The sequence below is a fragment of the Camelus dromedarius genome, chromosome 8, assembly GCF_036321535.1.
Source record: "Camelus dromedarius isolate mCamDro1 chromosome 8, mCamDro1.pat, whole genome shotgun sequence".
NCBI classification, from domain to species: domain Eukaryota; kingdom Metazoa; phylum Chordata; class Mammalia; order Artiodactyla; family Camelidae; genus Camelus; species Camelus dromedarius.
In genome coordinates, this window is record NC_087443.1 from 58,590,609 (window position 1) to 58,607,319 (window position 16,711).

A 16,711-nucleotide genomic window follows, 5' to 3' on the forward strand; every position below is an offset into this window, starting at 1 on the left:
GGAGTGTAATGTACAACATGATAAATATAATTAACACTGTTGTATGTTGTATATTAAAGTTGAGAGTAACCCTAAGAATTCTCATCTGAAGGAAAAGATTTTTTTTCTGATTTCTTTTAATTTTGTATCTATGAGATGATGGTTGTTCACTAAACTTGCTATAATTTCATGTGTCTGTAAATCAAATCATTATGCTGTATATTTTAAACTTATAGAGTACAGTATGTTATGTCTCAATAAAACTGAATAAATAAAATCATTCAGAGGAAAAAAGAGCACAGGTACAGCACTTTTCATAATGTATACACTATTAAAGATACATTTAAAATTTTTGTCTTTATAAAATAAATGGGCCACTGATGGTTATTTACTTTGTGAATAATCTATGATGGGTTTCTAATCCATCTGTGATGGATTTGAAAGGCAAATGTTAAGGCCAAATTACATTTTTTGTCCTTTCTCCTAGTTATTCTTTTCATACAGACAGTTTAGTGGCTCTGGACTATAACTACTAACTGAAAGTGGAAGGAGTAAAACATGTGTTCTCATTGTTAGTCTTCTAATCTGGGATTAACAGTGGTTCTAAGAAAAGGGTTTTTTGCACTCAACCTTTAAATACAAAACTATGCAGTGTAACTGGCATTCAATAACTTTTTTTTTTTCAGGGAATTTCTAAAGAAATTTTCAGTTACAATTGATGCTATTCCTGATCATCATCCAGGGGAAGAAATTTTTAATTTCCTCAATTCTGGAAAAATTTTCAATCAGTATACCTTGGATTTAAGAGACTCTGGTTTTATTGGACAGAGTGCTGTAGAAAAACTTATTCTTAAGTAAGTAGAAAAATAGACATTTTATTTTTTCCTGTGTAAAAATTAAAAGATTTCTTCTGACTGATGTAATTATCTAAAACATTAAATTCTATTATGACCTATCCAGTTCCCTAATCCTCTAACTAATTACTATTGTTCTTTGTGTTTTATTATTTAATTATAGGAAGCACTGTAAAATAGTTTGACACATCACATGCCTTTATTAAGATCAGTATGTAACAACAGTGGCTGTCAGAATAACAGGGGCTTAAACAAGAAGTCTATTTCTTTTTGATGTGGAAGTTTAGGGGTAGGAAGTCAGGGGTTGTATTTCACCATATAATCTTTTTTAGCCACCATCCTTAGTACCTGGTTGTTTCGGGTGCTACTTGAACTCATCTTTATATTTAAATCCCGGAAATCCCACACAACATTTCTACTATGGTTAATTGGGTAGAACTTAGTCAACATGGCTACACCTAGCTACCAGGAAGGCCGGAAAGTGATTTTTACTTCAGACAGCCAGTGTGCCCAGCTAATCCCCAGGATTCTGTTACCAAGAGAAAAGACAAGAATAGATGTTGGGATAGACGACTAACAGTCTCTATCACAATGCCCAAACTGGTCTAATTTCTCTCTGTATAATATCTCAGATCCAGAGAGATTGCATTAATTCTGTTGCTGAGTTTTATGGAAGTACAAGGCCAAGTACAATGTTCTGAGACTTGATAGGCTCTTTAGCACTGCCAGCTAACATAGATTTATCCGCCAGATAAATCTAGAGCCAAGCCAACAGATTGGATCAGCTTTAGGCCGTCAGTTAAATTTTATGAGGTAACCCATCCCATGTGTAGGGTAGAGTCCACCTCCATGGACTGAGATGGTTTGCTTGCTTATTTCCCCGATTATGTCAGCTGTGGTGGTGGTGGTAGAAGTTTCTTAGCATGTGGATAACAGTCATACTGATTTTACTTTATGTTTTCAGATCAGGAAAAACAGATCAAATTTTTTTGACAACACAAGGCTTTCTTACTTCTGCTTATCACTATGTCCAGTGTCCTGTACCTGTGTTAAAATGGCTATTTCGGGTAAGAGAAATGTTTGGGAGACATAGTTGCCTCTTTTTTTGTATTTTCTGGTCAAAGATAAACTTAAAATATAATCTTACTTACACATTACTACAGGAAAATTAATATTGCACATCAAACCCATGATTTCAGTGAGTTAGAAGGAGGCAAAAAATCAGTATAAAGAGGTTACAAAAGAAATGGTAATGCAGGTAGTGTGCAGGATGGTCAGTAATGCTAGTTATGCGTAAGACATTTCATCACACTGGTAAATCACTGTTAATAGTTCTCTTTGGAAGAGGCCTTCTAATGCTTACATGCTTGGGGTTTTTTGTTTTTGGGGTTTTTTTAACCTTGTTTTCTTCTTTTTATGAAGGTGCCTAAGTGTATTTTTAGGATTTGACTTGTATATTAATATTTCCCCATTCATATACATGCATACACACACACACACATACACACATATGGTGCAAATCCAACTGAATATTTCTCTACCCCATTCCTATTTAACTTTTAAATCTGCTTGAATAGTTACCTTAATTTTGTAATATCTACATGGTAACTTTATAGGTATCAGTGGTATCAAAGAACTGTAAGTATTATATGTGAAGTGAAAAGTGGGAAGAACACAGAGTTTCTACTCTGGGCTTTAAATAGCATTTTTTTTTTAAATCTCACATTTGGGGGGAGGGTATAGATAGCTCAGTGGTAGAGGGCATGTTTACCATGCATGAGGTCCTGGATTTAATCCCCAGTACCTCCTCTAAAATAAATAAAAACCTGATTACCTCCTCCCCCCAAAAATAAATTCAGAAACATATTTTTCTAATCACATTTGGCAAGAACTAGATATTTCAGTATACTTTTTCATTCATTTTTTATATAGATGGCATGTTTGAGTGCCGACTGTGCCAGGTCCTGGAGAGAACAGGAATAAAAAAAATGTGTGTCTGATCTCATGAAGTCCACATCCTAGTATAGAAGAGACAGAATAAACATGTATATGTACATTTATAGCTGTATTATGTCAGATGGTAATTGAGAGAAGAGCATTTTAGGCAGAGAGAGTAACAGGTGGTACAGACTGTCTGGCAGGAGCATTTAGACCCTAGTTTTTGTTTTTGTCCTAATTAAATCAAAATTTGCCTCCCAGTGTTCTTTTTAATCTACTAGTACTAATTATCTTTATCTATAGCTTCCCAAAATAGGCCTCACTTATCTAACAGTCTTTTAGTTGAACACCTATGATGACCCTCACCAACTCCCCATACTAAATATTCTCCAGTCACTAAATATTCAGTCTCTTTACTGATGACCTTTTTGAATGACCTTTAGCTTGTCAGTGTTACTCCTATAGTGTCCCCTCTACCACCAGTAAATGAACATACGCTCCAGATAAGGGCTTTCTTACCAGCAGATTCCGGCAAGACTCTTACTCATCTACCCTACCCACATATTTTTTTGTTTATTACAATTCAAAACTTCGTTTGCTGTCACACCAAAACTTCATTATTCTCTAATTGTGTAATTTTTTAAAACAACTTTGCATTTATCTGTGTTTTCATCTTGTTGATCTGGGCCCATCATTATAGCCTTTAAAACCCTAATGATAACATAAAAGCATTTCTTCATGTAAGGAGTTTTTTAATACTCATATTTATTCTTTGAAAATCAAACTAATAATCACTTGTTAAGTGCTTTTCTATGTAAGACACTGTCTTATTTTTCCTTTTCAATTCCAGGTCCATTTTTCATGATGGAGAGACTTTCCAATTTATAAGTATTTTTTTAGAAAGCATGTCAGAATTCTTTTAATGCTGTAGTCCTCACTAATGGTTTATAAATTTAATTGTTAAAATGTAATTTAAATGTTTGCATCTTCATGATTTTATCACAGCTAAACATAGTACACCAGAAGGACAGTGCAAACAGAATTTGTGCTATTTTATAACTTGCTTATTTCAAATAACAATAAATTTTTTAGTATTTTCATCTCAGCATAGATATGTTATCCTTTTTAATGGCTTTATAGTATTCCTTTGTGGTGCTGTACCATGATTTATTTGTTTAACCCAATATCAATTGGTAGATATTAGATTGTTATATACACATCTTTATGTATGTATTTATCTCAGTGTACTGTGTTGCCCCCCCCTTAGGATTCATCACCCCCCACAAAAAGATTGTTATCAGAACTTGTCCTGTGTCTAACATGATTGTGAATGGTGCTGCCCCTAGAGGCAGGGGGTAACAATGCAAACATCATAGCAACAACATTTTTTTACATAGGTTGATTTTGAAATGACACAAGCCATATGCCTGATTGAAACCAGAATTTGGATTATTCCCCCTTACATTTTAGGTTTAAATTTATTATAATCATAATTCATCGTTCCAAAGCAAAAAAGAAAGAGATGGAAATACAGTATATTTTCCTCTACAAACAAAATCACTTTAAAATTACTTTTAATGTATTACATGATGTTTAATGTCCTTTAAACTTGAGATTTTCTCCCCAAAAAGTTATCTTATAAAATTACATTAATTATATGCTTCTGCATGTAAATTCCTGTACATAAAAAAGCTGACTAAATCGCCGTATAAGGACAATGATGTTGCATAAGTATTACCAAATAACTTTACAATTTTTACCAAATAACACTCATACTACCTCTTTCCTAGTACTCTTGTGAATACTAGGTATTACCAAAGCTTTTGATCTTTACCAATCTTGAAGTCAACTAATGATATTGTATCATTTTTCTTTGCATTTCTTTGATTACTAGTGATGTTGAATAGCTTTTTAAAAGTATATTGGTATATTAATTTGTATATTTATATCTTTTCAAATATTTTAACTAGTCTGTGGTTTGATTTTAGCCTTGATGTGATCAACTTAGTAACCTTTTCCTTTATGGTCTTTGGGTTTCATGGCATGATATGAACTAGAAAGGCATTTCTGGTAGTTTCAAATGCTATATTTATCTAGTTATAAATGAAACTTGTTAAAAAAAGAAAAAATCAAGCAGCATGTTAGAATGGAAAGGGTTCTGACTTACAGAAAAGATGTGGATTTAAATTCCAACTCGTATTTCATTGGGTGGAATATTTTAATCTCTGAGTCTCTTTGCTCTTTCTTCTTTCTTAAACTCTATTACTTATCTACTTTTGACAGATGATGTCAGTTCATACAGACTGTATTGTGTCTGTGCAGATTTTAAGTACATTAATGGAAATAACAATAAGAAATGGTGAGTATAAATTTACTGTGATTAACAGTGTGAATTATTGCTTTGTACATGGTCTCTTTCACATTGCTAAACATTAAGATATTTGGAAATTTGGAATAAAAATTTTTTTTAATGTAAAATTTTTAATAATGAAATGAAACTCCAATTAAAAAGTGGGTGCATTTTTCCAGTTGCATTGAGAAAATGGGGTATAAGATCTTACAAGTGGCATCCCTTACCTAATTTTTACCAAGTCATGGCTTACTGTGCTGGTTAAGTGGAAACAGTTGCAAGTTTATTTATTTAGACAATTAACTTTGATGGCTTTTTAATGGGCAACAATATTGTACTGAGGAGATTGAAAGTATCCACTGCAAAAATATGACAGCTGCTTTCTCACCTTTGAGATCCCTTATAATGAAACAAGCATTGTGATTTACCTTTTTCACTTGTCTTAAGGATTCAGACTATATAGGCACTGAACATGGTAAAATCTTTCTGCATTAACAGTAGTTGATTTTTTACCAATATTATTTCCAGTCTTTTCAAAATGTGTTACTTCCTCCTGAGTTACACCTTTTTATCCATCACTCGCAGATACTTTGTTCATAAATGTCATTTCCTTCACGTTTATTTGAAAATCTTTACTTCCTATATGATCATTCAAATTACTATATTATTAACATATCATTTCCAAGCTGCCATTTCTATAAAATTATGGTAATCATGTTTCACATCTAGACTATTACCTTGCAGCTGTGGGTTTGTGAACCTGGGATTTGGGAATAAAATATTTTCTTCTGTTAACTAGATACTTTCAGTGATTCACCAGTTTGGCCCTGGATCCCATCACTATCTGATATAGCTGCTGTGTTTTTCAACATGGGAATTGATTTTAAATCTTTGTTTCCTCTGGAGAATCTTCAGCCAGACTTTAATGAAGACAATCTAATGTAAGTGTTCTTTGCATAATTAGGTCCTAAAACATTCTTTTAAATAATTTGTATATATAACAGCAGTTAATATTCATTTAATAAGTTCAGTATCTGTTCTTGATTTTTTTTTTTAATTTCTCAAAGTTGAAATGGGTCTTAAATTAGGTACATTCTTGGTGGAGAGGTAATTTATTTACTTATTCATTTATTTTTAGTGGAGGTACCAGGAATTGAACCCAGGACCTAGTGCATGCTAAGCATGCACTCTACTATTTGAGCTGTGCTATCCCAAATTAGGTACATTCTTAACATCTGTCTTAATCTAAATGCCATCATCATATTTAACAGGGAAAAATGGAAATATTTTTAAAATGTAAAAAAAATTTTTTAATTAGGACTGCCCATTGTTGTTTAACATTGTTTTGCAGCTATTGGCCAAAGCAATTAGACAAGAGAAAAAAATTATAGATATAAAGATTAGAAATGAGTTGGTGCAAGATTCATTATTTGCAGAAAAAGCGATTTAATCTATACATAGAAGCCTAAGAATCAACTCAAAAGCTGTGACAAGCAAGTAAGAGAATTTGGTATGGGTGCCAGGGTACAGTGTTTTGGGGGTTTTTTTGGGGGGGGGAATTAGGTTTATTTATTTATTCATAGAGGAGGTACTGGGGATTGAACCCAGGATCTTGTGCATTCTAAGCATGCCCTCTACCACTTGAGCTATACCCTCCCCCACTAAGGTACAGTGTTAATAAAGAGAAATTAGTAACCTCCAAGTATATGAACTGTAGCTAGTTAGAAGATAATACTTCATTTACAGTAATAAGAGAAATATATGAAATACCTAGAAATAAACTTAAATAGAATCTGTGTGTGTAAAAACATTACTAAGGGACAAGAAAGACCTTGATAAGTGGAAGAGCATATCATGCTTTCAGATAGGAAAATTCAAATTCATAAATACGTTAAAGCTCCCCCTAAGGTAAACTATGAACTTAATGAGATCCTAATAAGAAATGCCAGTCAGATTTTTGTGGGAAAAGGGGACTTAGGACTCTACAGGTGATTCTAAAGTCATATGGAAAAAATAATACCCAGGAAAGTTTTGAGAAAGAAGAGTTATGAGGTGGGACCGACCTTAGCAGATAGTAGCATGGGACAAGTGCAAGGATTCAAAGCTCCATCAGTGGAACAAAATAAGTCCAAAATAGAAACAAATACTTAGTAAATGCTAAAAGTAGTATTTCAAAAAATGAGGAAAGAGTGGGCTGTTCAGTATCTTGTATTATCCAATATTTGAAAAACTGGATAGTTATCTGGAAAAAAATTTTGCATCCATACTTCAAACTGATAGAACAAAGATTTAAATGTATACATTGAGCGCACAAAAGTAATAGGAGAAACTGACAGACTTTTTTTTTTAATAATCCTAGAAGAGGGGAAAATAATTGTATGTATGAACTAACACTCAAAAGTCCTAAAAGGAAAGATTAACATATGTGACTACTTAAAAAAGAAAATTTCCATGACAGTAATCACCATAAACAAAGTCAAAGGAAAAACCTCAAAAAAAAAAAAAGAAAAACCTCAAAATGGGGGGGAGGGGTGGGTGGTGAGAAGAATATATACATCATACTGCATAGTGCTGTAGTATTTAGTATTGAAAAAAATCCGCATATAAATGGACCTGTGCAGTTCAAAACCAGGTTGTTCAAGGGTCAACCATACCACAGTACTACATGATCCTCCTCCGTTGATTGAATCCACAGATACGGAGAAACCACATGTATGTCATGGAAGTGTATAGAAGGCTGGCTGTACCTTATATGAGAATTTTAGACTTTGTGGCAGGTGGCCCCCCCCAACACCCATGTTGTTCAAGGGTCAACTATATATGAATGACATTCTGATCACAGACAAAGGCTTAAATTAATAAGAAAAAGATCAATAACCTAATTAGTAAAATGGACAAAGGAAATGAATAGACTGATCACAGAAAAACTAAATAGTTTTTAGACTTTATGAGAATATACTAATCTTCACTTTTGAGAAAAATGCAAATTTTTGTTAGTTGGTACTGCCAGAACCAAACTCTTCATCACTCCAGTTCTCTTTCCACCTCATGTAGGATCCCTCCTTGTTGCTCAGGTGTAATCTTTATCTGAAAATTTGTTGGATAGTAAATTTTCACATAAAGACTGTATAAAATCACTTTAAATAGGAAAAATAATGCTTTTCCAGACCATCCGAAAACCCTGACCTTTTCCCCCAAACATTGCCGAAGTACTCAAACTCTTATATTTAGAAAATTAAAATACTGTTTTATTAGTTAACATTTAATGAACTCAGTAGTGTGTGGTGATTTTGTATATCGTATATAGCAGGTTTGAATTTTTCTTCACTGTAGTGAGCGGGTACTGTAGTGGAAATAGTGAAATAAAGATACATAATGATCGCATTGAGACACAATAAATGCAAATAATATTTAGCAAAATAGTTTTTTTGGTTGACTACTTGCCAACTGAAGAGTTGCCTCAGTTAGGTTTGGTGACTGGAGCAGATAGGTGGTGGCTATAAGTCACTGTTGCTGTATAGTTGTAGGCAAAGATGAACACAGGTAAGGAAGAGTGAGCTGGTAAAGGAATGAGTGAAACATAATAAACACCTGTCTAAACAACATGAAGATGAGACTGAATCCTGTTGAGATATGACCACAAGTCACATGCAACTTATCCATTTTTGCTAGCATGTGTATGCATATTTATAATAGCAAATTTCTATCCAAATAGTAGATTTGGAGTGAAAAATGTTTAAAGATTGTCAGAGTAAATATTCAGGTAGCAAGAGTAAGACATTAAAGAATATTAGTACAGTTCTTGTCTTGACCATTATTCTGCAAGTAATACAGACTTAAAATTTGAGTCCTAACCTCTTTTTATTCTATATCCCATCAGTTGTCACACCCCTGTGTTCCTTTTCCTCTACCTGTCTTACAGCTATTCTTTCCTTTTCCTTTCCAATGTCAGTCTAATTCAGATATTCTTTTCATGTCTAGCATGGGTAAAACCTCTTTCCCTCTGGGGGCTTTCCACCTCCAAGATATGCATTCTTTTCACTGTTAGAAGATTCCTTTTATGAAAGCTTCTTTCTCCACTATTAAACCCTTTACACCTATATTGAAGACTCTACAGTTTGACTCTGACCAATTTTCTGTTTTGTTCACCGTTTTGTTCTAACCAAATTGATCTGCTTGTTCTTCCTCCACATTAGCCATTGTTGCATTGGATCTTCCTCAGACTAGTCTACTCACCAAGATGTTATCTTTCTCACTTGATGAAGCACTGTTTATAAGAGCAGAAGACAGTTAATCTGTAGGGGAAGGGTTAAGTAAATCATGGTACATTAGTAATATTCATCAAAACTACCAACACTTACATATTATTTACTATGTGCCAGACATGGTTCTAAGGGCTTAATATATAGTACTTCATTTAATAGTCACTACAACTATTAGATAGTATTTTCATTCCCATTTACAGGTTAGTGAGGCACAGAAAGATTAAGTAACTTGCCTGAGGTGGTAGCTAGGAAGGGACATAGGACTCCTGAGCAGATATTTTAAAAAATAGGAAAGTTCTTCACATCTCATTATGGGAGTATCTCCAAGCTATATTAAACAAAAAAAGAGAAGTGCACAACAGAGTATATAGTATGCTACTATTTGTATTAAAGCAAGGGGGAAGAGGTATGTTCATATTTATTCGTATATATGTAAAATGCCTGTAGGAGGAAAGACTAAAACTATTATTGATTGTGGGGAGGGGAAATGGGAGGCTGAAGGCCTAGACTGGAAGGACAATTCTTTACAGCACAATGTGCCTTACTATCTTCTCACTTTTTGTTTAACCATATAAAAGTGTTATTTATTCAAAAAATTAAACAAGAATATATTATCTGTCTTTTGAAGGCCAAATTTATGTGTCTCTTCCATGAACTTTCACTGATTTCCTCAATCAAAATTGGGGTACTTTAAATTGTTTATGTTGCTGTAACAGTTTCTTTAGGCCACTCATGAGGCCTTTAAATATTATGAGTTCCTTGTAGTCAGAGCCACCTTCTACATAGCTCTCTGATACCAAGAGCAACAAGGAGAGTGCCTTATAAAAAGTAGCTGTTCAAGGGAAGACGAATGCATAGAGATAGAAATCAGGTATACCTGGAGTGAAAGATAGTGGATTGACTCAGATCTCACATGAAGGGACTTTTAGGAGTAATAGAAATGTTATTCCTTGATTTGGATGGTGATTACACTAGTATATACATTCATCAAAACTTAAAATGGGTATATTCCTTTTTTTGTATGTGAATTATACCTCAATAAAACTTACTTTTTTATTGTTTAGTGCTTCTCAAAATATTCTGTGCTTAATTTCACATTGCTTTGTTCACTTTTCCATAGTTCTGAAACACAGATGACATTGGGAGGGAAAGGAAGTGAGGATTCATCTTGTAAGCCGATTTTTTCAGCTCTTCCTGAAACCAACATTTTAAATGTGGTTAAGGTAGGAGAACTCTTTTATATGTCTTTAGCATGGGCTAAAACTATTTCGGTTTTATTTTAATTTAATTTAATTTTTTTATTGAAATATAGTCAGTTTACAATGTGTTAATTTCTGGTATACAGTATAATGTTTCAATCATACATATACATCCATATATTCCATTTCATACTCTTTTTCATTATAAGTTCCTACAATATATTGAATATAGTTCCCTGTGCTATACAGTATAAACTTGTTTATCTATTTTATATATAGTAGTTAGTATCTGCAAGTCTCGATCTCCCAATTTATCCCTTCCCACCTCCTTTCCCCTCTGATAAATCATAAGTTTGTTTTCTATGTCTGTGAGTCTGAAACCATTTAGTCTTCTGCTTAATGGTTTTAAAACAAAACCACTAATGTTTTGCCATGAGGTTTCTTGTCTCTGAAATTTCGTAGCTATCATCTTTGTATTAAAGGTTTTTTCTGTTTTTATTTTTGTTTTAATACTAGGGTCAAAATAGAACTTTAAATCAGAATTTACAATTAAAATGATTCTAGGAATAACCTTACCAAGAAGCTTTTTGAAACTTATTTTTTGAAACCAGTAATTTTTTAGAATTAGAATACATGAAGAAAAGAATTATTACTTACAATGTAACTTAGTGACCAAGAGTTAATAAAAGTGTTAAAACAGTTTTAGTGGCTGAATCAAATCAATGATTTTGAACTATTAAGAAAATCTTGAGAATGAAAAATGGAGAAGGAAATACTTATCCTATCAGTTCAACCATTAACATGAGTGTTTCTTGCCTTTTTTCCTATAATGATGTTTCGATTTCTATATAGTTCTCTTGCATTTTTTTGTCAAAAAAAATTTATAATATAGACTCTTAAAGCAAAATATGTTTCCTTAAGTTATTTTGTCTCTGATGTGCATCAAAGTTTCTAGGCTTGTGTACATCTATACATCCAGAAGGTTACCAGGATCGTGAAATAATGTTACTGATTTTAATGTTGTTTAAAATGAGTTTGGAGAAACAACTGAAACAGATTCCTCTAGTGGACTTTCAAAGCCTCCTGATAAACCTGATGAAAAACATCAGAGATTGGAACACAAAGGTAATGTTACTTCAAACTTTGGTATTTTAGGGGGGAGGGTCTAACTCAAGTGGTAGCTTGCATGCTAAGCATGCACGAGGTCATGGGTTCAATCCCCAGTACCTCCATTTAAATAACAAACTAATAAACATAATTACCTCCCCCCCCCAAAAAAAAAAAACTTTGGTATTGTTTTTTTGTATAGCATCACAATCTGACTTCATAGTACATGCAGATTGATAGTTTCTAAGCTCAGTTAAGATCTTCAACAGATGAAAAATAAAACAAAGAAGGGACTGTCTTTGCTAAAACTATATTTAAATTCATGATAACTGAATTTTTTCTAAAACTGCAGCTATTTATTCAACAAAAAATGTGTTACATTTATTGGGGATTTACTGTGAGCCAAGCATTGATCCAGGTGCTAGAGATACAGCTGTGAAAAAGATAACAGCCCTTCCCCTCCCAGCACTTTTATTCTAGTCACAGGGTTCGGTTAAAACAATGTAAATGTAGTCTATAATATTGTGTCAAGTTGTAAGAAATGCTGCCAATTAAAATAAAGCAGGACAAGGCAGGGATGCTCTGCTATTTCACATGAGGCAATTAGGGAAGTCCTTTCTGAAGTGGCCTTTGAACAGAGACCTAAATGAAATGATAGAGTGAGTCACACATACAACAAGAATTTGAGTTGAACTTCTGCAGCCATTGAAGGTAAACATGTATAATTTTTGTTAGGTTTTTTTTTTAAATTATATTTTTCAACCTTTTTTGGTGGAAAATGTCAAAGCTGCAAAAGTAGAAGAGTGTAATGAACCCCTAAGTACTTACCACCCAGCTTCAGCAGTTACCAAGACACAATCAGTCTTGTCTCATCTGTTACCCTCATCCTATACTTTCTTTCCCTACTCAGAAATTATCTTGAAGCAATTCTGTTAGACTTTAGATACTGGAATGGTTGAGGATCCCTTAAATTCAAGAAATCCCAGGTCAGAAACATGTATTATCTTGTGCAACTCTCATCATGTACCTTTAGAAACTGGGATTTTTATTTAGATTACTTTATTCTTCAAGAAAAACTGTTTCAATACAGATATAGATATAATGTAGCAAAAAACATTAAAGCCAAATGAAATTCTGATAACTGCATCTATTCAGTCTATTCTCGGGTTTAAGATAAAACTGAATCTTTACTGTGTTCATTTTAGCAAGTTCTGGAGTGCATGCTATTTCTAAAAATGAGTGGGTTTTTTTTGTAATAATGCTTCTGTTAGGTCAAGAAGGGACATAGATGATTTGTTAGATGTTTGATTCCACTGACCTGTTTGAAAAATCTTGATCATCCTTTGTTTTCAGGTGCCTGAACTCTGTCTGGCCATAAATGAACTGTCCAATCATCCCCACAACCTTCTGTGGTTGGTACAGCTGGTCCCTAACTGGACATCACGTGGAAGGTATTGAAAAGTGAGAACTAAACACTAAGAAAAATGTATGTTTACATTAATGAAATACTTTTAGGTCCTTTATTTCCTTTCATCATTCCTTGAATGCTAGATCAGTCTTTTATTTCATATTCAGCTATGGGAAAAGACATTGATAGCCTGATTCTGATTAACTCAGATCACTTTGTGATACTCTTGATTTTTAATTTTAGCTTATCTGATAACAATATAGATGACATATAGTATGAAAATGAATTCAGTTAGAATATTTTTACTTTGGTAAAAAAAAGAAAATTCCAGCAACAAAATAGATTTTTTAACAGTAAATCAGCAGAGTCAAAGATAAAGGCCTTTAATGATGTGTCTGAGCTTCAGACAGCTCTAACTTTGTGTACCAATATTTTACATGAAAATTTTACTGTTCTAGTAAGACTTATATGTTCTTATATAGCCTTCTCTTGAAACATTAGCTATGTTTCCAATTAGAAGAACTTCTTTTGACTCATTCATTTGCTTCTTAAGCAGTATTGATTAAATACATTCTAAATACTTTAAAATTCTAATTTCAGGCAACTGAGGCAGTGCCTCAGCCTAGTGATTATTTCAAAGCTTTTGGATGAGAAACATGAAGATATCCCTAATGCAAATAATCTGCAGGTATAAACAACATTTTTGTTTTCTTTTAATAAATGGGAAAAGTGTAGAGAAAATTGATGGATCCTATGTCAGAAGGCCTGGGGTTAATGCTTAACTCTCAGGCATAGTACTATTCATGTAATCTTTTTTTTTTTAAACATACTTTATTATTTTTTTTTTTTTTTCAATGGAGGTACTGGGGATTGAACCCAGGACCTCGTGCATGCTAAGCATGCACTCTGCTACTGAGCTATACTTCACTCCCCACTATTCGTGTAGCCTTTAGAATGAGACCCAGTTTCTTCATATGTAAAATGGAGATGGTATCACACCCTCTACCTCATAGGGTGGTTGTGGACAATTAGAAGAATATATAAAAAGGACTGGAAAAATCATAGTGTGTTACATAAATATGACATTATTTATTAGTTCACCTTGTCAACATTAATGATTTTATCACACGATTGAAAATTGCAGAACTATTACACATTAATTGCGTCTTGTACCTATTTTAATATTAAATAGTCTAAGTTATAGAGCTTAAATGTGGTTTCCCTTCAGTATTTGTTCGGTAGTAAATATATCACATATTTATGACTGTGTATAAACATGTCCTATGGAAACTCCACTCTGAGAAGTCTTATAAGCTTTTTACAAACATTAATAGCACTATTGGGGCTTTTCATAGTTGAATTTGAAAACTCAACATAGAACCTGATCTAGATGCGGTACTCTTGTTTGAATTGCAACTCAGTACAAGACACTCTGCTAAGTCCTAGGGTTAAAAAAAAATGAATAAGGTAGAGGGACTCAGCCCTTGAAAACATAATCTAGTAGTTGAAACAGAATTAACCAACCATTGTGGTACAGTGTAGCAAGAACAGTAATGGAAGTATGCGCAAGGTTCTGTGGGACAGAGATTGAAAGAGACAGCTGATTTCTACATTAGTAGAGTTGAGGTAGATTAGATTCTAGATTTTTGGGGGAACACACCAGAGCCACCAGTGTAATTAGCAAATAGCTCTCAGTCCTTTCAGTAATAACTACTGTTATCAAAAGAAAATTCTTTTCAGAATTCAGTGACTTCTCAAGGGAAGGAGATTCAACTTTGCTGACTTTCAAATAATATCTCAGAGAAAGTACTCCCTTTGACCTCTATTGTAATGCCATTTGGTCTCCTCCTTAAGCTCTTATCCTCAATTACAAGTACTAAATCTTTAATTTAAAATCCCTTTTAAGCAATTGAGGACTTTTAAGTAAAGAAGAAATAGATATCGTTGAACTATAAGAAGCTAAAGGGGCAAAATCAGAGAAGGCAAAATGAACAGAGGACACACTGAAAAAAAAAAATAGCCTAAGAAAAAGCAACTGTATTGCCTAATATTGTTCAAGGTCTCCTCTTTCTTTTGATAGGTATCAGTCTTACATCGCTATCTTGTACAAATGAAGCCTTCTGATTTATTGAAGAAAATGGTCTCAAAGAAAAGGGCTGAACAGCCAAATGGCACTATCGATGATAATCTTCATTTGGAACTTGAAAAGCAGGTATCCAGGGCTAGATCATCTCAAAAGAGTACTTATGAACATAACCAATGACAGCTTCCTAACCATAGACAGATAGCATAGGCATTTCTGGGTTTAGACTAGATATATTATAGCAAACAAAATTATATAGTGAATGATATTTTTATTTATTACTGTCATGAAATTCTTCAATTAACTAGAGAACTGAGATAAAAGGATGGTTGTTGGTAATTTAATACTGGGAATATTTTTTGTAGCCCTTTTCTTGTGCATTCATGAAGTGGTAAAAGGAATGCACTTGAGTTAGAAATCAGAAAGCCTGGGTTAAATGCTTGACTTTTCCTTACTTACCAGCTCAGTTAACTTTAGCAAATCCCTAATCTTTCTGGGAAGTTCTCCTAATGTACAAACTGGGATGACATCTGTGCTGGTTAATTCATGGGTGTTCATTTTATTCATTTCTCTAACAGGCGTATTATTTGACCTACATTCTACTTCATTTAGTTGGTGAAGTTAGTTGTTCTCATTCTTTTTCTTCTGGACAGCGGGTAGGTACTGTTCAGTGTTTTTTTGTCTTTAATAAGTGTCACTATTGTTGGAATGAATTAACATTCTTTGTACAGAAGAAAACTTAATATAGTAACTTTAATCAAGTTAACTTTGGATTCGCTCCAGAAATCTCAGCATACACTGGAAAGAGAAGTAATAATAACCTTGCACTTATATCATTGACAAGAATTATTTGTCTACAAATGTTAGTTCTGCTTATTGGAGTTGAACTTAGCATCATTACTTGGCAACAGTATAAGACATTAATAAGATATCAAGATCACCAAAACCAAATGGGATAATAACTCTTAGCTGGTTTCTTCCCATCTTGTCTCCCACTCCACTTTTTTCATTAGAAATAATGTTTGCCTTCAAAGTTAAACTGATGGTAAGTCATGCTACTTCAGATACGCATTTCTGAATTAATCTCCCTATGTTAAGATTTTCATTTTGAGTGATTTTATTCTTCCTATACTATCATGTAACTCCTGCGGAAAATTCTGATTTAATTTTTCATATTTCACACCTTAAGTAATCCAACCCCTGTTTAAAACTTTGTATCTCCACAGGCATTATCAAAAGAACAAAAGACTGGTTCATGTGTTTTTATAAATCCTCTTGTGCATAGAACTATGTTTACTCTCCCGATTGGAACCTGATAATAGTATATCTATAATGTTGTTATACTTTACTCTTTATACTTTTTAATTTTTTTTCTGATTAGAAAACAATTATTGCTTTAAAATTTGATTATTATAAAACCATATATCACAACATTGTAAACTGACTATACTTCAGTAAAAATATATTAAAAATGAATAAATAAAACTAAAAATGAGCATTCTTGGGGGGAAAAAACCATGTAAGGTAG

The 16,711-nt window shown here is 33.2% G+C and overlaps 1 protein-coding gene across 4 annotated transcripts in view; it reads left to right on the plus strand.

Moving 5' to 3' along the window:
* SLF2 (SMC5-SMC6 complex localization factor 2) overlaps positions 1 to 16,711 on the plus strand; it is a 39,953-nt gene that overhangs the window by 14,506 nt on the left and 8,736 nt on the right. For 2 of the 4 annotated variants that reach the window (XM_010974448.3, XM_031461615.2), the window contains exons 8-17: positions 666 to 833; positions 1,798 to 1,900; positions 5,055 to 5,130; positions 5,921 to 6,062; positions 10,507 to 10,609; positions 11,534 to 11,710; positions 13,046 to 13,143; positions 13,701 to 13,788; positions 15,181 to 15,312; positions 15,762 to 15,839. In XM_010974448.3, the coding sequence (XP_010972750.2) occupies positions 666 to 833; positions 1,798 to 1,900; positions 5,055 to 5,130; positions 5,921 to 6,062; positions 10,507 to 10,609; positions 11,534 to 11,710; positions 13,046 to 13,143; positions 13,701 to 13,788; positions 15,181 to 15,312; positions 15,762 to 15,839 (1,165 nt within the window). The remainder of the gene's footprint in view (positions 1 to 665; positions 834 to 1,797; positions 1,901 to 5,054; positions 5,131 to 5,920; positions 6,063 to 10,506; positions 10,610 to 11,533; positions 11,711 to 13,045; positions 13,144 to 13,700; positions 13,789 to 15,180; positions 15,313 to 15,761; positions 15,840 to 16,711) is intronic. The other 2 variants (XM_064488337.1, XM_064488338.1) reach the window with 2 other exon arrangements.